We start from the raw sequence: 10,468 nt of genomic DNA on the forward strand, positions 1-10,468 counted from the left end.
TCTTCGACTGTTGCAACCTGCCGGCTGCTGGAATCCGGCTATGGGGCCTTGCGCTTGTGATCATTCTGTTGCTGTCGCCGACTGGCGTCCCCGGCCGGAGTTCTGGGAGCCTGAGGGGCCACCTTGCCAGTCACACTAACTTGAATCTCCGTCTTCATGGAGGAGTCGGCTGTGGCATACTTGTCTGCTATGACCAGCATCTCGTCGAGGGTCTCCGGCTCATCACAGAGGAGCCTGTGCTTGAGGAGGGTGCCTTCTCTGCACCTGGCGGTGAAGTACTCGATAGCCTGCACCTCGTGCACGCCCTCGCAGGAGTTCCAAAGCTCGCCCCAGCGTGTGAGGTAGTCGCGAGTTGACTCGTCGGGACCTTGCACGCACAAGGAAAGCTGGCGCGGCTTGGGGGTCGCTTGTACGTGCTTGTGAAGTTGCGGACGAAGGCCTCGGTGAAGTCGACCCAGCTGTTGATGCTGCGGGGCTTCAGACTGTTCAACCACATCCGGGCCGTGCCCTGGAGCATGAGTGGAACATACTTCACGGCAACACACTTATTGCCGTTTGCTATGTTGACGGCTGTGGAGTAGTCAACTAGCCAACCTTCCGGCTTCACGGAGCCGGTGTACTTGGGCGTGTCTCGAGGGAGCGTGAACCCTTTGGGAAAGGGCTCATCTTGGATGCGGGGTCCGAAACAGGGAGGACCCAACTCGTCTTCTTCTTCCAGCGCCAGGGATCGGTGGAGTCGGTCGATCCGGTGGCGGGCGTCGTTCTCTCCGACTCCCTCTCGGCGGTCAAGGCGGTCGCCGGGAGTCGGATGCTCAACAGGTGGCGGGAAGACTCGCCTTTCTCTTCGTGGTGGGGGAGGCAGATAGTCGCCCTGCCGTTCCACTGCTCTTGGGCGGCCGTCTTGATCGCGCTCGATGGTGATGCGAGTCCGACTGTGGCTGACAGACGGATCCTTGTCTTTTCTTCCGCGGACACCGCCAGTCGGCGTCCGAGACGTCATGCCTTGATCTCGGCGGGGAGGCAGGTCGTCGTTTTGTCGTTGCGGCGCCTCCGTGCGGCAGCCGTCTTCGTTCTGCGCGGCAGCCATGTCGAGGAGCCGCTGAACTCGCTCCGTCATCAGGCGGCGCTCTTCTCCTTCGAAGTTGTCTAGCTCATCCGCCGCCGCTTGGGAAGCGCGGATGTTCTCCGCAGGCGTGGCGTACACAGGGCGATTGGCCCCGAACAGGTTGGCGATGGTCGCGCCACACCGCCGGACCGCGCCTAGGCGGCTAGGCCCAGTTGGAGCCGGCGAGCCGCCCACAGCGCGACCCATCTCATGCTGATAGGCTTCTGACAAGCGTCTCATGCTTGCCAGCTTCTTCGCGCCCTCGACGAGCTGAAGGCGGCACGCCTCCAGCGTCTCGGTGTCAGCGTCTTCCGGAATGGGCGCGGTCAGGTCTCGTAGAACCGCGTCGAGTGGGTCATGAGCTCCCTCACCGGAGTGCTCGCCATGACTGATGACGAGCACCTCCGTGACGGCGCTTCCGCCGCTCTTCTCGTGAGGGAGCGGCTCGTCGTAGACCACCACGTTGGTGGGGAATGCATCGAGCGACACGGTGTTGGAGTCGACCAGCATCGGTTCGGTGGAGCCTACGAACTCCAAGTCCACGGCGGGCTCGCCGGTGACGTGGAGTTGGTCGAGGAGGCCCGCGAGGAGGCTCTTGGGGCCGCCCGTGCCTGCGTCGGATGCAGGCTCGTCGGAGATGCAAACCTCGCCAAGAAGATCGGCAAGGCAGCTCACCGCGCAGGCATCGTCGATGCCTTGCAGCGCGTCGGGGCAAGCGCCATCGGGCGTGCCGGGCTGGCTACGCTCGCTGGGGAGGAAAAGGGTTCCCATCCAGAGCAGGTCTCCGGACGACGGTGCATCTCGCCCCACGGTGGGCGCCAAATGTCGGGGGTTGGGTGCGACATATGCCAAAGAATGGCTTATCATGGTGGGGGCGAGTAGAACGTCGCCGGTGCCAGGAAACGGAATGAGGCGAAGACATGCACGCCGGCGGATCTTACCCAGCTTCGGGGCTCTCCGAGGAGATAATACCCCTACTACTGCTCTGCGGGGTCTCCGCATGATCACTAAGGCAAAGTGAGTGCAAGGTTGCTCCTTGAGTTGTATTCTGGAGGTAGGAGAAGGCAAGGCTAGCTCTCTCCTTTCTATGTGATCTGGTCTAGTGCTAATGGATTCGAACCCTTTGCATGGGTGCCCCGGGGGGTTTATATAGGCCTACCCCGCGGGGGTACAATGGTAATCCGGTTGGGCGCGGGTCCCAGCCGTCTGTCTCTCAGGCCGCCGTCTTCCCCGCCGACTGCTGGGGCCCGCCGACTGGCCCGGCACTGTAGTCGTGCTTCTAATGACGTTGGCTTGGTCATGGGGTCGTGGCAACAGTGCCGCCGCCTGACGGATGATCACTGTCGCCATTCCCCGTCTTGTCTGATTAATGGCGTGTGGGGCCCGTGGGAGGGGCCGACCGACTCTAGGGGGCCGACTCTCACGGGTCCGTCTTTGGGGCGTTCCCGCCGTCTTCTGTGTTCCCGCTGACGGGCGGGTCCCGCCGTCTCTGGGTCGTACAAGTAGGCCGTCGTGGGCACAGTGTGCCGCCCACTGAGGCTGAGGTCAGGGCAGGCATGGCAATAGTGCCGCGCCACGATGGAGATCTCCAGCGATACGGCGCACTGTAGCCATGCCAGCCCCTCGTAAGCAGGGTAGAGACGGCCACGCTGTGACCGTACCCCGCCCCGTCCATCGTGGCGAAGGCAGGAGATGGGTGGAGTCGCGGGCCGACTCTCTATAGCCGGCTTCTCCGGAAGTCGCCAGCCAAGAGTCGGCTTATCTTGGAGTCGCCCCTGGGACTCGGCTTATCTTGGAGCCATCCCTGGGACTCGGCATATCTTGGAGTCGTCCCTGGGACTCGGCTTGAGGGGCGCAGGCTGCCCCGATGTTTTGAAAGGTTCAAGGGCTCGGGTTAGCCTACCCGTGGCCCATTACTCCGACACAACACATTGCAAATAATCTGCCAGATTCATTTACTGACTATAAAGGTGTCACACAATCCTACAATCTTGCAAAAGTACGCCTGAAAGAGTGGAGGTACCAACAAAATCCACTCCACTCCCCGTTTAAAGCAACATGGGAGATGTATGGTAGAAGTACATCAGGATTCAGCTTCTCACAAATAAGGATATCAAGGCATGTGAATCAGTAAATGCAATTCAACTTCACGTTGACAAACACCTAATGGGTAGTATACACTCGGTGGACGGAAAACCTCCACCAACCCAGGTCATAGTGCACACAATGACCGGGACATTGGAATACCGGACTCAATCCTGGGAAATCGTGAGCAATCACCATGGGTAATGATATTTCCATCAACTATATAGTGATATATAGATTCCGGAGAAACATATAACCGGAAGTCTACAATTGTCGACATACATTCCTCAACTAGATTGAAAAAACCTTTCCAATGATTCAGATCCAAAGACCATGGCCATGGCAAAGTGTGAACAACACTCAGGTTGAACTCAAGCAAAGGGTATAATCTAGGTAGAAATGATCTTGCTCAATAATGGGAAGGTATTCATAAGCAAATACCTACACCAGTTTTCTTCTGGAAACAGAATTGAGAACAACGAGGTGGTGAAACAAAGAGCAAGTATTGTAGCACAAGTGTTCACGCAGATACCCAACTATTCTCTAGAGGTGGAATCTCATTCTGATAACTTATATCATTGGCAGTTCAAAATCATCTATCTCTGCAGTTGATAAATGTAGTGATTACATATCCATGTAGATCACTAGATTCAGATATAGATGGTTCCCGGCGGAACCTTAATTCTGAATCGAAGTAAAAAAATGCAACATACATTGTGTAAAATCAATAAGTGACCATATGACTTATTATTATCGTCGGAACATTTGGTACAACCGACGTAGTGAGTTCCTTATTCACAAGGATTACTTCTACAATGATGATTATTCATGTTTGTGTGTCTGCAATGATGACATGTGTAATCATCTAAATGACGGAGTTTAAAATGAAGGATTTGGGTAAACCAAAATACCGCTCGTTACTACAACTTGAGCACCTTCGTTCATACATTATGGTATATTATATTGTCTATATCCAAAATATATTGGAGAAATTCATTGTGGACAAATCTTATCCATCCATAGAGAAAGGTCTATTTAGACCAAGAGATAATGGAAATGAGATATTGGGACTCAATGTTCCCTAATGCCATTGGATCCACCAAACACAATTGGTTGGTACTCAAGAATATCTTTCGATATCTCCAAGACATCAAACATGTTGTCCTGGGTTTTTTCAGTTTCACAGAAATGTGAACACCGATATCATTTGATACATCGATCAGATCTTCACTATGTGAGATCGTAGACAAGCTTAGTGTTCCTACTAGGTGTGGTAGCCCTCTCATGAAGAGTCTTCAAAACATACCTCATGGCTACATCCATCAACCATTATCTAAAAAAAATATTGTTTGTGTTGTGTGGATGCAAACAGGTTACTGATAAACAATATTTTTATATTGCATATCTTGCAAGTCAAATCATGCAACTGATTTGTTCACCAAGTCTTTACCAATTTTTACATTCCAGAAACGTGTTCATGAAATTGGTATATGATGACTTTGGAATTGCAAGAATCAGGGAGAATATCTTCCTAAATTGTTTCTATTCAATGCATCATATTATACTCTTTTTCCCTTCATGAGTTTACTATACAGGTTCTCATGAGTATACTATATCAACATGAGATCATATGTCATACTTTCTGTTTTCTTCGTCGGAGTTTTTTAGGAAAGTATATACGACATATTTATTGTCCTCCGAACTCTATGAGTTTTCTCGTATTGACTTAAAAGAGACAATAACCATTATATGTTGCATCATTTTCTCTAAATTTTCCCACGGGGCTTGAACGAGTTTTAGCAACATATCAAACACTATACTCCTCACATTTTTTCACAGGGTTTTTGAGGATCTTTTATTTAAGATGATGATGTCTATAAGGATAGCATAGATTAGGGGGGTGTTAAGTTTAATTAACCCATGTGTTAATTATGGAGAATCTTCACTATCAATAACCGCCATGTACGAGGGACACGATTGTTCGCTCGTGTCTCTCCGGACCATCGCGTCTGTTGGATGCATCCCCTCGGGGCTATATATGCTTGTACTCGATCATCAATAAAGACATCCCTTCACTTTACATCTCTGTCCATTGTCTCTCTTGTTTTACTTTCTAACAGTTCACAATTCCAAATAAGTTCAAGGCAGGTTCTGAAAATGTACATCATTGATCGTTGGCCAACATGGCAAGGCAGGCTTTGAGTTTCAGAAATATTTTAGCCATTGCCGAAAATCACTAAATTTCAATGAAATTCAGTGATTTCTGTTATCATTTTGACCAAAGGACCAAAATCACTTGAATTTGATCGAGATCAAACCAAACATTTTAAAAATCCAAAGATAGTTTTAAAAATGATTTGAAATTATGCACACTATTGAAATTGCTGAAATATTTTGATCGGAAGGCAATTCTATAGGTATGTATTTAAATTAGTGAAATTTCACTAAAAGAGAGAACAATGGGCCCGACAAAGCCACCAATTTTGATTGGCTTGTGATGTTTTTTGTCCCACGTTGCCTGCTACTTTGTGGATCAAACAAAATTGCTCCAAGCTTTTTTACAACTGCTACCCATTTTGCTACTTGTGGATAAAAAATGCTCGGGTGTTATTGCTTCATTTCAGATTACAAGCGGTCTCGTGATGCCACTTTGGACAAAACAAGACAAGTCATATTCATAAAGCACCTCCCTTAGGCTAATTATTGCAACTTAGAACAAAGATCCGCTCACAGTAAAAAACAAAAGGCTGCTTCAAATTATAAGTGGACATCTGCTGAACTTTGAACAAAACGAAACAAGGTTGATAGCGCAACAAGGCATATCCGTCCCGTATTCAGGCTAATTATTGATGCTCAGATCCACTCACAGGAGAATGCAAAAGGCTGTTTTAAGATTAGAAGTGGCCTTCATTGGAAAATTAAAATAAGAAAGATGATGGCGTAAAGTTTCATCATCATCCCTCAAGAGCAGAGGCACCCGATATGATCTCAGTGAGCTCAGTAGTGATAGATGCTTGACGTGTCCTGCAGAGAGATAAAACAGGGTGAATCCTCGCCCACCTTTTAAATATATGTTCTCTGATGCTGATGTGTTAAGTGATACTTTTACTTAGATTAATGTATTCATGCATTGAAAATCTGAAAGCTAGAATGGTAACCTGTTGTATGTCAGTGTAAGACGGTCAAGCATTTCACCGGCATTTCTGCTGGAGCTGTCCATAGCAGACATACGGGCACCAAGCTCACTGCACGCATTCTCTAGAACAGCATTATACATAACCTGCCAAGAGTACAAATTCCAAACATTATTATCAACGATGTCGTGGCAACAAAATTTCAACAAAAATATTTTTTGTGCTATCCAAGAAATGCTTAGACCAACATGCTAATAACTTCGAACTTGATTTGGATGGAGCAATGCCACAGAAATCATCCCCAAATATTGATGAAACTACAAAAGGGTCAAGCGATGACGCACGACTTACACAAGAAAACTGGAACTCAGTAAGATTCTGTAGGATTTCTGATTTTGTTTCACCTCCTTCAATTTCATACGAATCCAGCTGACCAACCTTCCCGCCAGATTCTGATTCTTTCTCCATAACCTACCAAAAAGAGGAGAATTGAAGCCAGCATTACCTTAGTTGGTAACAAATTTAATTGAGCACGAGTCACAGAAGCACAAATTCATAATTCATATATGCCTCAAGAACGAGCACCCACCTCTGGGGACAGTATTGTGGCCAGTGTAGGCCTAAATGAAATGACAGACTGAAACTTGTTAAAAACAACTCTTATAGCATCATATTCAACATTTTTCAAGATATCATCTGCCAGCACAGCAACCTGGAAAAAAAATCATTTTAGAACCAGTAAATTTACCCTCTTGTACACATCAACCTTCCATTGATCCCAGAATTAGATACTCCCTCCCTCCAATGATACAAGGCAGAGATACTTTCAGGATTTATCTTTGACTAACAGTTAGTTAAACAATATAGTACACTGTAAATTATGTGATACGTAAGTGATGCTTCATTGTTAGTGAAGTTTCTAACAGTATCAAATATCTGTTGAACTACATGTTGGTCATAGATAAAACCTGGAAAACACATGTGCCTTTTATTCTAAGAATGAGAAACTGGTTTATATGAAAAAACACTTTAAACGAAAGTCAACTAGTGTAAACTACTTGAAATGCTAATGCATGCTCAGTGAACAGAAGTGGATCAAATTATGTTAAGTAGAATCAGCCAGCTGCATTGCGATTACCTAAGATTCTTTTCAAACCAAAATAGGAATGAAGAGTAACACTGCAAACAAACAATGCTTATGTGTGTGACTAAAACAACAATGCTTATGTGAGAGCTGTCCATGCAGTTAGAATCAACAATACTTGCACAACAAATAAGCCAACTCAGAAAGCCTACATCTACATGAAACTGCAGAAAAGAAAATACTTGGATAAAGGCATGCTCTGTTGTAATGTTTTAGAAGGTACAATGTCTAAAACAAAATTCTCCAACTAAAATACACGTTCACATAACTAACTGCAATTAGCAAATGTATAGAAATTAAAAGCCCGCAAAACAGTTACCTGTGTGTAATTAATAGGGTTCTTCTGCAACTCAGATACTGTCATTTCAATATGCTTCCTGGAGTCACGGATGAGTTGAACTTTCCCCTTTTCTCCTAATATGACATACTTGCTTTCTTTCTCTGGACCTGATTACTAGAGTTATAAGCCATAGTCTTGAGCACAAGCCATATAAATAACAAAATATAACCATGAACCAAATTACCAGAAGTCATCTTCTGGAGTGCTTTGCTGACTTTAACAGATGTAGAATTGATACCACCACAGAGACCCTTGTCAGATGTAATGGCTACAATAACATTCTTCTTGACATTTACACCTGATGTTTGTATCAAAGATTTTAACCACCCAAGAAAAAGAATAGTATTGGTCTTGCAAGAAGAACAAAACATGAACTAAGAAATTGATACATTATCATCTGCAAGAATAGTATTCATGGTCTTGCAAAAAGAACAAAACAACAGCATCTGATAAGTTTGTGTTGTAAGATCTAACTGAATCTAAGGTGTCAAAAGAGCCCATTCCATCATGAGTTACTTTATTAATTAAGAACTGTGGGTCACTGAATTAATGAATGTATTAGATGTTTATGACAAAGAAACTAGACAGATATCCCGTGTCTTTCAATCACTAATCCCTTGGTCCACATAAAAGCACCCCTCAAAATCAGAGCTCAACTAACTAATAAAAATATGAGTTATATGTCACAAAAATTATACAATTGGAAACTCTTTTGGAGTGTGAATACAATGGTAGAATTTTAGTGTCACATGACTTGTATTTTAATAGCTGAATTCATGGTCAAGATAGACTCGAATTTTGTGGGGGGCTTTTATATGTGGACGGAGAGAGTAAATCATTACATGTGCTAATAAATCATTACATGTGCTAGATATCTATCATGAAAAAATGAAGATAACATCAGTAGAAGTGCCATCATTTACTGCTCAGATGTGTATGTTACTGGTTAGAAAAAGCACTCCTAGGGCAGGCGCCAAGCACTTAAGCGTGCCATGGCACTAGACAACAGCAGTAAGACCTAGTGCTTAAGCATGATTTCAGGTGTGCGCTTAGGCAAGATAGGCGCTAGGCAGATGCAAAACTAGGAATTTACACCTAACATCATTTGGACCTTCTACATCTACATGCTAAAATAATTACTCAAGAGTTCAACAAGTCTCCTAACATGCAGGAACAGCCACCAGTCCATTAACAAACAACACAAAGTTAAAGAATGCCTAACAATGGACAAGACTGTTGGCAATTAAACAACATATGCTAAAATAAGCATTGTATAAGATATGAGATGATGGCTTAGACATACTAGGAGCATCCCCAAGAAGAGCTGTGAATGGCTGCCATAGACCACGTGAATTCTCAGTTCTTGTTTGAACAGCACGAAGCTTTGATGCTGCAACCATCTTCATTGCTTTCGTAATCTTTTGGATGTTCTTGACACTTTTCATGCGGTTCCTCACTGAAAATCATTAATGCAGGCCAATAAATACGACAGCATTCCATGTATGCAATACAGAACAGGTTGGAATGAAAATACTAACCAATTTGTGTTGAGATGGACCGTGCACCAAGCGGAGCAATCTGCCTGAAGGGTCAAAATGCAACATAGTCACATTCTCATTAAAATAAATATCGTGCAAACAGCTGAAGGGTGCTTTGAATTTTTCAAATAAATGGTGGAATATTGAAGTAATCCAAACAAATAATTTCACAGGAAGCACGGCATTGTGTGTGGAAAGTGAAACCAAATTAACAAAGCCATGATTACCTTCAAACCAGTAAATTTCAATGCATTATATTTTACAAAATTAGTGGACCACAACTTAGGAGCATAATATGCAACAATTACAAATGGTCGTGAAAGCAAAAAAGCAATCATAATGCCATCAGCCTTTGCATAGCACGGGATCACTAAGCCGGCAACTTTTCAGCAGAATATGAGAATTGGTAATTGGTAGCATGAGAGCACAAAACAAACATTATGTCATATCTTTGCATAGCAAGCGAGGATTAAACACATAAATTTTCAAGAATTAATTAAACACAAATTATCGGCATAATGTACGGTTCACAGTTGGAAGCAAGAAAGCACAATAAAACATAATGCCATAATCTTTGGACAGTAACGGCATCAAATAAAATGATGGCGAATCCCAAACAATCATGACTCTTGTCTCCTCGCATCCATTACCTAAAGAAATGATCCGAAACCTTGTATCCTTGACACAACAAAAAAAACACCACAACACCACAAGAAGAATCATCACATTACACAATCCAACAAGAAATCGTAAGCGTTCCTCAGATAGGAATTCAGAATCCCATTTACAATATCATTTCGCAAGATAATTCAAACCCTAACGAACCTTTCACGGATCCTTAACCCAAACTACCGTCAGCAAACAGACGCGGAACGGCGCCATACATTCGCCGAACACAGGCCAGACGCTCCTACCATTTCGGAGGTCAACTTTGATTTGACGAAGAACACTTGATCAGATCTATCGCCAGACCGACCGGATTTTTAGAGAACCACTGATATAGGCGGAGGATAGATCGAGAAGGAGTAAATGGATGGGGATCTTACGAGTGGGAGGCAGCCGGGGAGAGCGCAGCCATGGCGGCTGCCATGGAGGGGGTGTTGAGGAGGACACGCCGCCCCT

General features: G+C 44.9%; 1 protein-coding gene across 1 annotated transcript; it reads right to left on the minus strand.

Moving 5' to 3' along the window:
• Nucleotides 1-5,780: 5,780 nt before the first annotated feature.
• LOC119329919 (ATP synthase subunit gamma, mitochondrial-like) lies at nt 5,781-10,462 on the minus strand. The gene is made up of 9 exons (XM_037603028.1): nt 10,393-10,462; nt 9,347-9,390; nt 9,112-9,264; nt 7,993-8,106; nt 7,788-7,915; nt 6,914-7,036; nt 6,676-6,795; nt 6,349-6,470; nt 5,781-6,214 (listed from the first exon to the last, which is right to left on the minus strand). The coding sequence occupies exons 1-9, from the start codon at nt 10,434-10,436 to the stop codon at nt 6,145-6,147; spliced, it is 918 nt and encodes a 305-aa protein (XP_037458925.1). The 5' UTR covers nt 10,437-10,462; the 3' UTR covers nt 5,781-6,144.
• Between the last annotated feature and the right edge of the window lie 6 nt (nt 10,463-10,468).

The sequence above is a fragment of the Triticum dicoccoides genome, chromosome 1B (assembly GCF_002162155.2).
Source record: "Triticum dicoccoides isolate Atlit2015 ecotype Zavitan chromosome 1B, WEW_v2.0, whole genome shotgun sequence".
Classification (NCBI taxonomy): Eukaryota; Viridiplantae; Streptophyta; class Magnoliopsida; order Poales; family Poaceae; genus Triticum; species Triticum dicoccoides.